General features: G+C 40.9%; 1 protein-coding gene across 1 annotated transcript in view; it reads right to left on the bottom strand.

Annotated features, from left to right (window-relative positions):
* Positions 1-459: 459 nt before the first annotated feature.
* SPSB4 (splA/ryanodine receptor domain and SOCS box containing 4) overlaps positions 460-17,377 on the bottom strand; it is a 166,435-nt gene continuing 149,517 nt past the window's right edge. The window contains exon 3 of the mRNA XM_066599076.1: positions 460-2,390. Within this exon, the coding sequence (XP_066455173.1) occupies positions 2,263-2,390 (128 nt within the window). The 3' untranslated portion in view covers positions 460-2,262. The remainder of the gene's footprint in view (positions 2,391-17,377) is intronic.

The raw sequence follows: 17,377 nt of genomic DNA on the forward strand, positions 1-17,377 counted from the left end.
TGGAATTTCCATGGGAGGGTCCGCATGGAAATTCAGCAGCAATTCCGCCCTGTGTGGACTCCACCTTATATTGATACACCAATAGAGATGAGCGAGTATACTCGCTAAGGCAAACTACTCGAGCGAGTAGTGCCTTATTCGAGTACCTGCCCGCTCGTCTCTAAAGATTCGGCTGCCGGCACGGGTGAGAGGTGAGTTGCAACGGTGAGCAGGGGGGAGCGGGGGGGGGGGGAGAGAGATCTCCCCTCCGTTCCTCCCCGCTCTCCCCCGCCGCTCCCTGCCCCCTGCCGGCAGCCGAATCTTTAGAGACGAGCGGGCAGGTACTCTAATAAGGCACTACTCACTCGAGTAGTTTGCCTTAGCGAGTATGCTCGCTCATCTCTATACACCAATCAACATGAAAAAGATACGTTATTGATAATAAAGGAGAAAAAAAACATATTTGAAGTAATTCTCTTTTTTTATTTATACTTTTTTCAGCAAATCCTCCAAAAATCTCAAGCATCACTGTCCAAATCCAGACAGTTCCCAAAAATGACAAACCAAAAAGATATGCATTCATACAGATGTGGAATCAGTTGGTTCCAACAATAGCCATACTAGGGTAGTGTTCTGAGTAGAGAAATTAAAAGCCATATTATACCTTAATAACATGGCTGCAGGGCATGAAAGGTAAATGTGATTTCATTGACAACAATCTAAAAATGATATCCAAGCTGTGTTTGATGCAAGTGAAGCTCTTTACAATGTCATTGTGGAACATATATGATGTCATAAAGGGAGCGGAGCCTGTTTACCGAGTACCCACAGACTGGTGAATCATTCAGGTGGTTATTGCCTTTTTAAAAATACACCTGAAATGCTCCCAACCATCCCAACAGACGTAACACCAGTGAGGGATGTAGACGTTATTCATTTACAGAATAAATTTGATATTCAGGGGTCAAAATTCAGTAGTTGTGTTTAGTATCAGTTCTAGTGGGATTTCATATGGGAAAGGCTGTACATAGATGTGATAGTGCCTCACAATAAAAATATATTATTTCCGACTGATTAGTGATGAGCAAATTTTTGAAAAGCTCGGTTTGGCCGGTTCACCGAACTTTTGCAAAAATCTTGGTTCCATGTGAATTATTTGGAACAGAACCAGAGCTTCATCAATACTCCTAAAATTAATGAATAACACTGTCTAAGAGCCATAAAAAGGCTGTATAACACTCTGAGAGAGTTATGCAGGGCTTTTATGGTCTTTACACAGTGTTATACAGCAGTGTTTAGGACTAGTGTTGAGTGAACCGAACCAGTAGAACCTTGTTCCAGGTAGAACTTTGTCAAAAGCCTGGTTTGGATTTGAGCTGAATTGAACTTTTAGCAAAGTTTGACCTGAAACAGGGTTCTACTGGTTCAGTTCGCTCAACACTACTCCCTATGTTGCTTGGTGCTACTACACTTCACGTACTGGTAGAGGAAGGCCTGATCACTGTTTTCTTCAGTATGAGACCATCCAAGTGTTAAAGGTATGTGATCCTTGGGGATACTCTCTCCTTACTTTCATTACATTATGATGCTCTTGGAGATGCAGAGCCCTGGTAAGGTTCACACCACTTATTGGTAAGACTGGCAGGACCACCTGAGCTGCGTTCCACTTCTCCACGAGCCGAATCTCTGCTATGTATGGACATTTGGGCTTCAACAAAATATCCTCAACAGAACAAAGGTTAGTATTCTAGTTGCCTCGTAATTCCTTGTGTTCATGTAGGGATAGAATAGGATCCTGTATCATAAGCTATGTCGTGCTAGTGTTCTACTAGCAACACATGAATGTCCCCACCTTGATACACAAATGTTTTCGACCCCTTGTTTATTTCCTAGGCATTCCTCATTCTGTTTTAATAGCATAAATATATGTGCCTTTTAGATGTGGAAAATGCTATAATTTTACTACATCTGATTTTTATATAGGCTATATGGAAAAAGTAAATGGCTGGACAAAGATTGGGAATCTTTTTGAGACGACAGTACTGGATGGAACATCAGACAAGATTTTTCCAGTGGTCCATTAATGCTCTGTGGCACTGCATCCAGACAAAAAAAGAACACAATATATATATATATATATATTAAAAATTAAATAATGTGTAAATATCCATCGTAAAGGAATTTTGTTTCCATGTAAACAATATCTGCTGTGTTGCATTATTTCTTCTTTTCGTTCTTTCTTGTCTTGTTGTCCGGCTGAGGATTCGAGGCGCAGTGATGATGTCACTGGTATTGTAAATAGTTCTTTAACGCCTGAGGCAAAGGTAAAGACTCGATTTGGTGCAAACGTTCTCTGCCAATGGCAAACCGAACTGATCTCCGGCACAAGTCCATCAAAGGCAACGGCTCCGCTGAAATAAAACAAGACAAACATAAATTACTACATGTCATGTGGGGATTTCATATTGGCAACATATTCGGAAGCAAGAAATGAACTGTCTGACATGAAGTTTACCCACACTATAATGTTACCAAGAACATCCCAATAATTGTACATTTCCATTGTAAGTATGATAAAAAAAGATGTTGGTTGGTGATTTTGGGTGGAAAGAGCTATTACATCGGCACACGGGCCTAAATATGCCGATACAAGACACTTAATAGTTAATGGAAACAGGAATAACAGATATAATTGAATACGTTATTAAGTCCACCCTTATGTGCTCCATGCACGACTGCAGCAATTGTTGTATATACAGTGTAGTACATTTACTGATATTGTCTAACAGTTATACAGTGCAAACTAAGCCAGAGGAGAAAGTTTACTAAGACCGGCATTCCAAATGCCGACCCAGCGCATGATGCATTTAATATATGAAGAGCTGAATGCCTCATCAAATATTAGGCGCATCGTAACACCTCCATGTGCCTTCCTAAAAATGTATGCAGGTCCAATTAGGCATAATTTTTGGTATAATTTACACCAGTTTCTAGCGTAATTTATACATAAATGCATCGGTCCAAGGTGGTCATGCCCCTCCCTCCACAAGCAATGCCCCTTTTCAGAAAAGTGGAATGATTGGCATTAAAAAAAAGGAGTTGCAAATGTTTGCACAAGTGGGACTTGCACCAAAATTTGTGACTTTTTAATGCCAGGATTCTGGCGTAAAATCCTTCCCCCAGACGATCTTAACTGCGCCAGATTTATCACAGCACTTCATGCTGGATGGTAAATGTGGAGCATCTCTAGACTGTCTAGTTCATGTTTATACCACCTATTAGTTGACTTAGATCACACCAAAAATTTGCCAAAATTTTCGTGCAATTTGGCACAATTTTGTAAAGCAATTTAGGCCATGCCCCTTTTCAGATAAACAGGAAAAAGTATCCAAAAATGTCTAAAATGCATAATAAATGTGGCGCAAAACATGTAAAACAATTTTCTGACTCAACTTCGCCACAAAAAACTTGTGTTTTGAATAGTAATTCTGGCCCAGGATGTGTTCACCCAAGGTGTTTTTAGTTTTTTTTTAAACTATGGCTAACTGAAAGGGAGTATTATATATGTGCATACACGTAGACCTAAACACACAGCGCGGTCAATATATACAGCCCCTCGGATCTGCTCTTGGGAACAAGATTACCACACAGACTATGTTACAGAATTGGGGCAAAAACAATGGCCTTTGAATTAAATTACTTGTTAAAGATGAACAACACCTTTATGAACAGATAAAAATATAAATTGCAATTCCCTAATATAATGGTATTATCAGAGTGGGTCCTTTTAGGACCAGGATAAACAGATAATACAGCGGGATGAAGAAGTGCGGTGATGGTTGGGGGTCAATGAGGTTCATCCTCCCTCGCCCATCTCTCATCTGAGAGGCAATTTCAGCATTGCACAGATGGCCTGTGGATGTCAATACGAAGTGCCTAATGATTCAAATTATCAGTCAGTGATGAATGCTCCCTCTCGAGGTTCCCAGGGGTGATACATCAGCTTGTCATTGATAGAACAGGCATTGTGCAAGATGTAAACCCCCTTTAAAGTTTTTAAGCTGGACCCTGGGCCAAGGCTTTCCTGCATATCTTTGCTGGAATATGTCTGCTTGCTCAACATAATTTCCATGGAGAATGAGGTGCTATGAGATATACAGTTGTAAGAAAAAGTAAGTGACCCCCTTATTATTACCTGGATGGAAGTTTGTTCCTGATCTACCTGTGCAGAAGGTCCTAAACCCATATTGTGGATGTACTCAATAAAAGACTTGAGCAGTACAATTGTTCGTGTGCTATTAGATTAGTAACATTGTGTTTGTTCATAAGGGTATGTTTAGACAGTAGATTTTGTCATGAAATTTGATGGTAGATTTCCGCGCCAATTCTGTGTCAAATTCTGGGGCACATCTGAATTTTTTGCCTTTAGTTGGAATCTTTTTTTCCTTTCAGATTTCAAATCTGTGTGCGGAAAAGAAATGGAAAAAAATGGGAAATCCTTGTTTGGAATTTTGCACATGGATTTGCTCATTTTTAGAAGTGAAATTCGCGTTGAATTTTGATTCCGCCATCTGAATACCAATTAAAATCAATGACATGCTGTCTGTAGTACATCTGTAATAATTACGGATGCACTGTAAGGCGAACAGATAATAAGCCAGGAGCCATTCACATGGGCGTATTTTCTGTCCGCATGCAGTCCTTATTTTTTAGGTATTCTTCGTATGGGCGTGTTTTTGTTCCGTTATGCGGCAGTGATAATCATGGCCGCATAACAGGACATAACGAGACCATTGATTTCAGTGGTTTCATTTTCATTTGCGATATAAGATAGGACTTGCCCTATACTACAGTGCGGGAAAGATAAGGCAGGACTTATCTCCCCGATGTTTCTTTCAAACTTACATGTACTAGTGCGGAGTTTGAAAAGCTAGAAAAGAAAAAAAAAACGTCCATGTACAACTGCACTCTGTAGCAGCGAGCATAGTTGCGCATAATCCTGTGTGTTTAAGCCCTTACTTACTGAAAATGGACTGAATATGGATCCATTGAATTAAATGTGTGTATTCATCCATCCGTTTTTTATGCATGCAAAAAAATTAGAGCATGTCTTATTTTAGTCCGAATCATGGACCAAAATCACCCATGTGCTGTATGTGCAACTATGCTCGCTGGTACAGAGTGTATTTGCCCATGAATTAGATTTTTTTTTCTTCGGCCATTCAAACGCTGCTGCCCTATCTTTCCAGCACAAAATTAATACTGTGGAAAAGATAGGGTTAATTGTACAGGCGAGAATCCTGAAAAAGAAACCTTTGAAAACAGTGGTTTTGTTTTGTCCCGTTATCACGACCGCATAACGGGAGAGAAACCTGCCCATGTGTTTAAGCCCTGAGAACAGTGCATTTTTCACGAACCAAAACTACATGCGCAGTTTGAATAAGGTGTAATTGTACCTTATGGCTCCTTTCGATGGCCATTTTTGCTCATGCTAAACACAGAGAATAGAACCCATTGATTTCAATGGGTTCGTTCTCATAAGTGCATTTTGCGTGCAAAAAATAAATGTCCTGCTCTATTTCCCTGTGTTTTGCGTAGCGAAACTCCTATAGAAGTAACTATTAGGCTTTAACCCTTTCCAATACACTGTCTGACGTCTGAAGACATTATGATTTAAGGCTGTACAGCTCAGATGTTGGAAGACGTCCGTCGGGGTTCTCTTACTGTATATTGCCAGCCTCTCTGCTGTCAGAGCCTATCCAACGTGTCACCTCATGCAGTACTGGCTTTAGCCAGCAGATAGCGCCGTTGTATAAGCGCAGAAAAAGAGTAAGCCCCCTAGGAAAACCAGAATATGAATTGGATTGGAAAGGATTAATAGCCAATCAATCCCATGGAAAGGGAGTGTAACGTGTGTGCATCAACTTTCCCTGCACGCGCAAAAAAGTAATATGCGCTGACACGTCCGCAAAAAGCTGATTGCCTGGCTCTTCAAACATCATTCATGCACAAATACTCTACACTGCGGCAAGCGTATTTGCGCTGACTCTCGTCTGCTGTCCTTATAACAATCAGACCACGTTTTATTAATAATCAATGCAGAAATCCAGGTGATTCCAAGGGGTTCACTTACTTCTTCTTCCAACTGAACATAGCATATATATCAAACGACCTGTTTGTCTGCTTGCATTCCCCTCCACCTCCCACCGCCGCTGGTTGGGCTATACATTTCATGTTTTATTAGGAGATGTGCCAGTCTAGGATGCGATGCAAAGGTCAGATCTCCAAACCTCTAATAATGTTCTAAGCCTCGCTGCCAAGTCAGTGTGGCAGAATGCTTTAAGGGATTTGGAAGCGGCTCCTTAAGGCTTTTGTGTGTTGGGCTGAGTACAGCGCAGACGTTGCAGCGCGGTGTGGAATTTCTACTTTCCACAGGAAACCATAGGTTTCCTTATAGGCTATGAAAATACTAGTCATGCAGATTTGTACAGTAACACTCTGTGTGCAGCTCCGAAGCTCTCCAAGGCCGGCTATGCAGCGCGACTGCAAGGACAAACTATGTGCGAATTCATGGAGACGGCCGTCTACACTTGTCATCTGTTACACACCATTCCGAATTCTCAGGTCTCGGACCTATTTGGCATTCATTACCTTTAATAAGTAATTATTTAAATTGAATCTGCAACGGGTAATAAGATTATTTACAAATTATCCTCATTAGCTCTTCTGCTGCCCTCTAGTGAGAAAATAGCCATTAAATTCATTACTTTACTTGCCTGGAGACTAATGAATGTTTTGCTTGAATTTGTAAAGACGGCTGTCTTCTGTACACGGGCGGATAACCTGCCGATGGTAGGGCTTCTTCACACCACCGTGTTTCTGCAGGTATTTGCGCACGCAAAATCTGTGCGCGTTAAACACACAGAACAGAACCCATTGATTTCAATGGGTTTGTTATCATAAGCGTTTCCCGCGCACCTGAAAAAGTAGGACCTGCTCTATTTTCCTTTTTTTCCCTGCATAGCAAAAGTCCCATAGAAGTCTATAGGAAGTGCAAAAATAGGCAGAGGAAAGGGTGTGACACTGCGGAAAACGCAGAGAAAAGACTAAATCTAGAGCTCAAATAGTAATGAAATCCACGGAAAGGGAGGGTCTAGCCATTAAATCCACGGAAAGAGTGTGTCACACACGTGTGAATTGGCCTTGCTTGTGCAAAAAGTAAAGTGCTATGCTCAAACACGTGCGCAACACACAGATTATGTACCTCTTCAAGCCTCGCTCATGCATAAATACGCTGTAGTGAGCGTTTTTGCGCATAGCCTTGTGAGAAGCCGCCCATAACAAGCGATGACTGACAAAGCAAGTTGGTCGGTGCGCGTGAACATTGGGCAGGTTATCTGTAGTATTCGGGATGAACGATCATTACTATAGCTGTTTGTCTCCATGCAGAATGCACTTGTTGAGCAGCACATCTCTCTAATTACACATGGAGATGTGCTGCCCAACAGCGGCCATTTTTTGCATGAATTACCAGATGAGTCGATGAATGAGCATTTGCTCGATCGTTGGCTGATTGCAAGGAAATCCACAAGGCTTGATGTGGATGTTTGTGCCAATTCATTGGGCAGTGTAAAATAGGCTTTAGTAATACAGCTTACCAAGACACCAGTTTTACATTTGTTGAAACTTTCTCGCATTCTACAGATATAGTTGTCAACAATATGTTCATATGTCTTAGATTTTCCACCACAGATTTTGCCAAAGCCATGACAAATATGTGGCAAAATCCACTTATGTTAAATAGATTTCACCACATATATGGAATATGCAAAAGGGAAATGAAACAATGTCTGTACAATGACGCCTATTAGAAGGCAGCTTTCCTGTAAATCAGTATCAGGTCTTTTGACATACCTTACAACAATGACTGGGCATATAAGCCAAAGCCAGAGTCTTCTCCTCAAGGAAAAGATAACCATGCACAGACAGCTGTTTCAGGGCTTTTACCTCTCATCAGTGTGGAGTAGGTTACTGGCTTGGCTGGGTGAAAGGCCTATGATGTAGATCAGGAAAGGTATAGTTTCTCCTTAGGGAAAGCACCTAAACGGTTTGAGCAACCTATTACACACTTAAAAGGGGCTGAAACCCTGAACCCAACTGTCTGTACATGGTTATCTTTTCCTCTGGCTTTGGCTTATATTCCAAGTCATTGTTACAAGGCTTGTTAAAAGATTTGATATTGACTTGCAAGAATGCTGCCTTCCAATAGATGGCACTGTACAGGCATTGTACCAACTGTATTTTGCATGGCCTTCTACGATAAAAGTCTTCTCACACCTTATAGGTGCTATCTCTAAGGTGAAATTACTAGATTTCCTGACCTACCATATACATCGCAAAGAATGAAATCCATCTGAATATTCACAACGTTGATGCACACCCTGCGGATTTAGAATCCATACCACATGTCAATTTCTACATTCAGTTTTTCCCATAAAATATCATCCACTTTGGTGTTACTGTTCTTTTTAACATACTTTTACATACAGGGCTAACTAAACACAAATACGGGGAATAATGCAGGCACAATAGGGGAGATTTTCTCATTCTAATCTCACAGACAAATTTCTGTCTATTAGGCCACTGAATCATAGGCTTTATTTCATATATTAAAACCGGGAACACAATTAAACCCTAATAGACACTAACCTCAGATAGTTTAGAGAGCACCCATCCCGAAAAAGGCAACCTTGTGAGGAACCTAACCCTAACTCGCCCTATTACATCCTATATGAGAGGAGGGCAAGGTTGAATACAGGATTTGGTTAGCAACAATTAAATATAGTACCCTTAGAGCAGTAGCATTTCTAATATTACAGTCAAATCAATAACGCAGTGACACTATTATATGTAGGTTATCCCAATTCATGTAAAAAAAACCTTCACGTTTCACCTTTGATTTTCAACGGCGCATCAAGGAACTGAATATACATGTTCCATGACAAAAATAATACACTTCAAATAGTAGTTACATATTTTAGCTATCCCGAATCCAAAGGAAACAGAAAATGATGTTCCCACTGCAAAGCCAAATAACTGGTACACATAATAGATATGTCATACAAAAATGAGTCCACAATAGGAACACTATTTACAAAAAAATTTAATTATCACAGAACATCCATCAAAAACTAAACAACCCTAATTATGGAGGTGCTGGTTGCATATAAAAACAGGTCCTTGTTTATGATAAAGACACAGATCAGAAACAGAGCAGCATGTCTGGAAGTGAGCTAGGTTTAAAGGAGATGTCCCGCGCCGAAACGGGTTTTTTTTTTTTTAAACCCCCCCCCCGTTCGGCGCGAGACAACCCCGATGCAGGGGTTAAAAAAACCACCCGCACAGCGCTTACCTGAATCCCGGCGGTCCGGTGACTTCAATACTTACCGCTGAAGATGGCCGCCGGGATCCTCTATCTTCGTGGACCGCAGCTCTTCTGTGCGGTCCACTGCCGATTCCAGCCTCCTGATTGGCTGGAATCGGCACGTGACGGGGCGGAGCTACACGGAGCCCCATAGAGAACAGCAGAAGACCCGGACTGCGCAAGCGCGGCTAATTTGGCCATCGGAGGCCAAAAATTAGTCGGCACCATGGAGACGAGGACGCTAGCAACGGAGCAGGTAAGTAAAAAACTTTTTATAACTTCTGTATGGCTCATAATTAATGCACAATGTATATTACAAAGTGCATTATTATGGCCATACAGAAGTGTATAACCCCACTTGCTGCCTCGGGACATCTCCTTTAAAGTTCTGGACAGGATCGCATTTTTCAGGGCAGATACTCTATTTGTCTATAGGGTTTATTAGGATGTAATAGTATTCCTAATTCTAAAATAATTAAATAAAGGTTATGTTTTAATGGAGTAATAAACAGTAATTTGTCTGTGAGATTTTTTTCTAAGGCTATTGGGTGTTATAGGAGTTGCCCTGGGGCTCTTATACCCTGGTTTGTCTGTGAGACAGATTTACAAATTCTGCCTAATATTTAGACAGTTTAAACGTAGAGCAAGCAGTCTAAATATGTGCCAAATGTATCACAGTGACCCACAGTGTATGATAAATATGGTTCATGTTGTTAGACACTTTTGTCTAATGTCACAGTATTTATTAGTCAGCTTACATTGTGCCAAAATTTTGTAGCACATTGTTGCATTTTAAGCCACACCTTTCTAGCTAAGCTACATTTCCATTTCTATCTAAGCCTCACCCCTTGTCTGGTGAGGCTTGGAAAGTATCTAGAACACATAATAAATGGGATGCAAGGTATGTACATGTTTTTGGAGCACATTGAACCAGAATTTTGATGCATTTAGGTTAGTAAATCACCCCATTATGTATTTTCTGAAGGTCATGTCCGGTATAGACCATGTTCTGCCAACCAAAGACCAGGTATCTGTGGAAAGTTGGTATAGAATACATTTACAGCTGCTGCCTGGTGCAGTCATTGGAATATTGGAAAGGTGTTCATTAATAGTAACAGATATGTACCATGGTGCTTGTGTAGAAACCCACACTGCAGGAATGTATGAAGAGAATACAGGTAGACTGAAATGAGAAAATTGGTGTTGTAATGACCTTTAATGACTATCTTGTAAAATTGCACCGAGATATTGACTTCTGTGACATGTGCTACTATTGGCTGTCTGGGGGTCATATATTGTAAGATGGTCGAGCGGGAAGATGGAGTGGTGCAGTAGTGTAAGGGGACTGACAACAAGCTCTAAAGGCTCTCCACTATATGTGGAATGCAGGACTCTAGAGAAATTAAGAGTAGTTGTAGCGTTCAGTGAGAAGCACCCTTGACAAAAGAGACAACAGCGGAGCAACCATGGCCAGGAACCACTATAAAAAAGAGGAAGCAGTCCCATTGTTAGCAGTCCTATCAATGAATTAGTTATTGACTATGAACACTGAAGGTTTGTGAAACGCGGCCACCAACTGTAAGTAGAGATCGGTTAGTCCAATGGCATTAAATTATGCACACTAGAGACTAACAGGACTTAAATGGTAACATTAACCATACTCAATGCTACTATTTCACTACTACTTGGTCATAAATTTACAGCCGAAGACACAGCATGAGCTTCCTTCAATGAGAGAATGAGGAGTAAAGATGTAATAGCCCTTACAATAACGAAGACTGAGAATTGAGGGCTGGCTGAATTGAGACAGGGCATTATAAGTAACTTGTGTTATTGTTGAGAGGGTTGTTGGACTGTACAGCCATTGGGGCTAAGGGAAAATTATTATAATTGTTTCTGGATACTGTGAAACTCAATTCTGTCAAAAGATCATGTGTCCTAGAAATATCTGTGTAGTTCTGATAAGTATTGTTTTGCTAAACCTATTGCTTTGCTGTGGTCCATTTTAAAACAATATATACATTGTCAACCGTTTGTGTCCATCTCCCTTTCCTCTGTCGTACCCCGATACCTACCGAGAATAGCCAGCAGCCACTACACATGCGGAAAATCGAGTGAGGAGGAGCCGACAAACTAAATGTGAAAAGCAAATTGTTCAAAAAGTTGCCATCAAATATCTTTAGTGTATGGCAAGCTTTATAGCAAATTGCATCCGTATCTGGGGCTGAATCATGATGCACCTCTGCACATAGTATAATATAAAACGGCAATCAAATAACGGCCACTTATTCACTATATGGTTGCAAATTCTGCCAGGTTTATAGGCCACTGACTTTTTTTAACTTCCACAGTCACTATAACTATAGCACAGAAAGACCTGTAAAGTATTTCTCTATTGTAGGGATGACTAGACTGCTGTCTCTATATAATGTCAATATTTCTCACAGGTCTTGTGTATTTTCTACTATATAAAGTGTGAGATGCCATGCCGAATCTTTAACAAAACCGAAACTTTATTAGCTGCGCATAGATTATGTGAAATCTCCTAATGGATTGCAGTTGGAAGACTTTGATCAGTGTAGTGTGTGGATAGTAGAAGGTTTTTAGATCTTTCGGATTCCTTTTTTCTTTCCTTAGTTGAGGATTTCTTTCATCTTCTCTAAGCATTTATTAAACTGTAAACGGAGTCGTTACCATCTGTGCCAGGCATGATCTTACTAAACTCACTTAATACTGCCTCGCTTCTTCAAGCAGCACAGTTAAAGGCAGACACACCACTTTACAGAATGAATAAGCATCAAAGTAAATGCAAGTAGACTTAAAGATAACTCGTTTACTAATTTTGTCCCAACAGACACATGGAGCAAGTACATGGTAAATAAGTCGCATGGACGGTCACTAAACTTATCAACATGCTGAACCGTTCTTGCCACCAAATAACAGCTTTGACCATTCCAGCAGAATTTTGATGCCAGCTAAGGACTACAAGATAAGCAATGCAATGTAATAACAAAGATACAAAGTTTTTAACGTAGACTACATCTATGTATCAATTATACAATGCCGTTCAAAGATGGAAATGTCATTTATACAAAGCCAAGAACAAGCACTCATTTGTGGCATATAATAGAAGTATATATCATTACTTCATCCAACCCTTTGCACCATCTCTCTGTACATGATATATACCCAACATGTCACTTAAACCCAGATTTATAATAGAAAGCTCTTTATTATCCATAGCAATTAAGTCAATAGTTTCAGGATAGGTCATTTGTAGTTGATCTGCTGGGGTCTACTGCTGCAGAACCCCAATGATTACCTGATCTTAGCCCTCGCACTCTCTGCAGCAAGACAGATTTTTATGGGGTCCGAGATGGAAGTCTAACAGAAGAGTTTGCTCCCATTGAAATCAATGGAAGCTATACTTTCTATAGCACAGACCCCACTGTAGACCGAACTGTCAAAATCTAGACCCCCGCCGATCAATTGCTGATGACCTATCTTGAGGATAGGTTATCAATACTGAATGGAATTAAATGCCCAGAATACCCCTTTAAGTATTAACTCTTCACTGGGAAAATGTAACAATAACCCAATACCCTGGGCTAGTAAACAGTAAATGCGTATATAATAGACCTTTTAGGCCCAATATCCACGGGTGGATTTGATTTGCAGAACCCACGAGGGGGAACCGCACGGGAGATCTGCAAATCAATATAGGGATGCATTAGCATTAGAGATGAGCGAGCATACTCGCTGAGGACAATTGTTTGATCAAGCATTGTCCTTAGCGAGTATCTCCCCGCTCGGAAGAAAAGATTCGGCTGCTGGCGCGGCTGCTGACAGGTGAGTTGTGGCCATGAGCAGGGAGGAGCGGGGGGAAGAGAGGGAGAGAGAGATTTGCCCTCCGTTCCGAATCTTTGCTCCCGAGCGGGCAGGTACTCGATCGAGCAATTGCTCTTAGCGAGTATGCTCGCTCATCTCTAATTAGCATCCGCAAAACAATTTAAAGCATGCGGATGTGATTTTTTTCCCCCGGTGTGCGGATCACGCATGTGGGAGAAAATCGCAACATGCTCCATTTTCTGCGGATTCCCATACGAATGACTTTGATTGAAGTCAATGGAAGCCATCCAATCCACAGCACAGCCACAGCTATGGCGGGAAAGCAAGAGAATTTGAAAGAAAAAAAAAACGCACTGGGCATGACGCATTTGCCGTGCAGAAGAAAGAAGACCCAGCCACTACGGAGGAGACCCGCGCTGGATCTGGACAGGTAAGAAGATGTCTTTTTCTGTCCATCTCTGCGGGCACGTCTGGATTCCGCTGCGGGATTCAGCAGATGGAATCTGTGTGTTACGGTTTAATTTCTGATATAATATGCATTTAATTTATTGTCAAGAAAGCCTAAATTTATACCAAGTCAAGCAGATGTTAATGAAATCTCCTAGCAGTCACACTACACAGCAACAAAAGACGGCAACCACACGCAGGTAAAGGCTGCCGCATGACAAACAGCCTCAGTAATGTCTCCCATTGTGATAATGCATGATAAATACCTGCAATTTCGCTGCCTTTTTTATTGTAATATGCTCATCTGGCTTTATCTGTGGCAGGAATGATTTAGGGAGCACTACTTAACAGTTTACGTAGGCGCTGACGACATGGCCTCTGTTCTCAGCCTATACATTGAGAATTAAAATAACATCTTGTCCCTGCAGCAGCTCGCTACGCCGTGTTCATTTATCTTCAGAGCTCCCCATGGATGGCTCAGATCCTCTGCAGACTAAACAATCTCTGGGTCATGACAGGAGTAGAAACTGCAGTGACGGCAGCTTGCATTCTAGCAGATTAAAGGTAGGGGTCTGGGAAATAGTCCTAGGTGCTGCTGGTGTGTAAGGTAGATTATTAGATTAAGTCATATGTTTTGCTTCTCCATGCGGTACATTTCCTGCCTTGAGCCAGCAATTTCCCTTGTTTAAAAAGCTGTAGATGTAAAGGAACATTGTGGCTTTCCAGATTGTAGCTGTTCGTTCTCTTAGGGCTTAAACAGATGGACGTGATTTTGTCCCGTTATGCAGTCGTGATAATCACGGCCGCACAACGGGACGAAACAAAACCATTGATTTGACTAGGGGTATTCTCGGTGTTAATACTGCGCCTGAGAAAACATAGGATTGGTCCTATCGTTCTCGCACGTAGTTAATACTACATGCAGGAAAGATAGGGAAGGATATATCTTTTTTCAAACTTGCGCGCAATAGCGCAGATTTTGAATGGTCAGAGAAAAAAAAAGAACCTGGTTCACGCGGAACTACACTCCGTAGCGGCGAGCGTAGTTGCACATGCAACTATCTGTTTAAGTTTTTAACTATACTTGCTATAGTATATAATATGTATTGGAGATAATATGAACAAGAGTAGAAGAAAAAATAAGTGTATTGCCTTAAAGGGGTTGTCCAAGGTTAGAAAAACATGGCTGCTTTCTTCCACAACGCAACGCCACCCTTGTCTGTGGGGTTGTCTTGTATTGTAGCTCAGCTCCATTGATGTGAATGAGAGATGAGCTGCAATACCAGACATGACCCATGGAGAAAGGTGGCAGTGTGTTTGGAAAAAAGCAGCCATGATTTTCTAACCCTGGACAACCCCTTTAAAGGACTTGCCACTTACAGTGTACTACAACCTGTCAGCGTTCCTGATGTAAATACTTGTACTCACCACAATATAATTTTGGAGCATCTTTTTTAGAGCTATGTTGTACCATTCCTCTGTTATTCCTCCTGAGGGCTCAGTCAGCGCTCCACGCTTTAGCAAAATGCACTTGACCGTTGCTCCACGCCCATTAGTTTCAATGGGCCAGCACTGCTGCCGCCAGCCCCATTGGAAGCAGTGGTCTGCCGACAACCCCTACAGTGATTTTAGGGGAAGGGCTTTAAATATAAGCCCTTCCCTGAAAATCATCCCTAGGTGTAGAAAAAAAAACATTACTCACCTAGCAGCACTGTCCAGGCTCCGGCGTGTCTTCTCTCTGCAATCCCGGCACTGATCTAAAGCACTTTCAAGAGGCGGGGATTCAAAAATCCCTGCCTCTTGAAAGTGCTGGTCTGATTGGCTGAGCGCTCAGCCAATCACAGCAGTGCTAAACCATTCATTGAATTCAAAATACTCAACAAAATCCACATAATGTCCTCTAGCTTTCTTAGAGTGGGAGCACGGTTCATGGCTGTCAGACAACTCTGGTGGCACTTAGCTCAACAGTTACAATAGTTTTTAATTTTTTTTTTAAATTACAAAAATTTCTAACATTCTGTTTTCACTTTGTCATTATGGGGTATTGAGAGCAGAATGATGGGGAAAACGTGAAACTTTTTTTCAGATGTGAACAAAGCCAAAACATAACAAAACGTAAAAGGGTAAAAGTTTCTGAAAACTTTCCAAATGCAGAAAAAAAACTTATGAAGAAAACACAAGCTACTGTATCGGTAAATGACAAAAAAAATATCAGGATGCAATCTAACAAATATGGATACAGATTAGTTACAAAAACTAGTATACAAAGCATATTGAAATATTTTGTCAGAGTTTTCAGCCTAGACGCTGTCAAGGACAGCCTGAACATCTGTATGCTAATTGAGTCAAGAAGTGTGGCTAACCATGACTCAAATGAATCACAGCTCAGTAAATGCTACCAGCTGTAGCCGCCACAATGTACCATATACACACAATGTGCCGAGATGGAGAAAGAAGCAGATGAAACTTTTTAACATAATGTTGCTTTTTCATATTTGTCTGGTCTCACTAATGAGTAATTATTGTCATTTGCATACAAGAGCTATACTGTACGTAAAGGATCTCTAAATAGAAATATTGGAATTTTAAGTTGTTTCCTAATTTTTAGGTTAAATCGCTGCAAAATTTCACCTGAGGTCATTCAACAAGTAGATCAAAGAATTTGCCTGGTCTATTTCCTCAAGTCCAGCAAAGGGTACATTTTTCATGCAGACAATAAGGCTGCTTGCGCACATGCGTTCAGAAAATGCAGCGCAAAACCGCAAATTTGTGCAGCGTTTTTGAGCAACTTACAGCATTTGACAGCGTTTTTAATGCACCCCATCACTGTGATGAGGTGTGATAAAAAGCACTAAAACACGTGAAAATAGAGCAAACTGTGCGAGAAAATTATGGTGTTACAAACACTGCATTCAAGCGCTGGTCTGCGAGGCCCCATTGAAATGAATGGCAGCATTGTACCACGCTGTGCTGATCGCAGTAAAAAGTGTCCTGTGTGAGAACAGCGGCCTAAGGGCTTAAACAGACGAATGTGCTTAAGCACATTTTTGCACACATGAAACTCACACCCACAAAGTATGACAAAGCAAACCCACTGATTTCAATGGGTTGGTTCTCGCACTAAAAAAGATAGGACCTGCCCTATCTTTCTGCATATTACACAGAAGGCTTTAAATAGAAGTCTATGGCAGGTTAAAAAAATCAACGCAAAGGGTGTAACTCTGCGGTCAACCCTTATTTTTGGCATCAAAATTCAAACACCCATAACTTTTTTTCCTTCGCCATAGCTCTGTAAAGGCTTGTTTTTTTCAGGACAAGCTGTAGTTTTCATTGGTACCATTTCGGGGTACATATGACTTTTTCGATCACTTTCATTGCGTTTTTTGGGAGGCAAAATAATTAAAAAAAAGAAGCATTTTGGCTCAGTATTTTAATAGCATTTGCTATACAGGACAGAAAGCGTGTTCAACTTATTGTATATTACGGTTGTTACAGATGTGGTGATATCAAATGTATTTTTTTATTCTTTTAAAGAAAAAGTGCACAAAACCTTATTCTCTATCTTTTTTTATGTCCCTGCAGGGGACTTGAACCTGTGATTCTATAATCATCCAGCTAGTATATTATGCTTTATCTTTGTCATCAGAAGCCATAGCAGAGCAGGACCTATTGGATGGT

The sequence above is a fragment of the Eleutherodactylus coqui genome, chromosome 1 (assembly GCF_035609145.1).
Source record: "Eleutherodactylus coqui strain aEleCoq1 chromosome 1, aEleCoq1.hap1, whole genome shotgun sequence".
Lineage (NCBI taxonomy): Eukaryota > Metazoa > Chordata > Amphibia > Anura > Eleutherodactylidae > Eleutherodactylus > Eleutherodactylus coqui.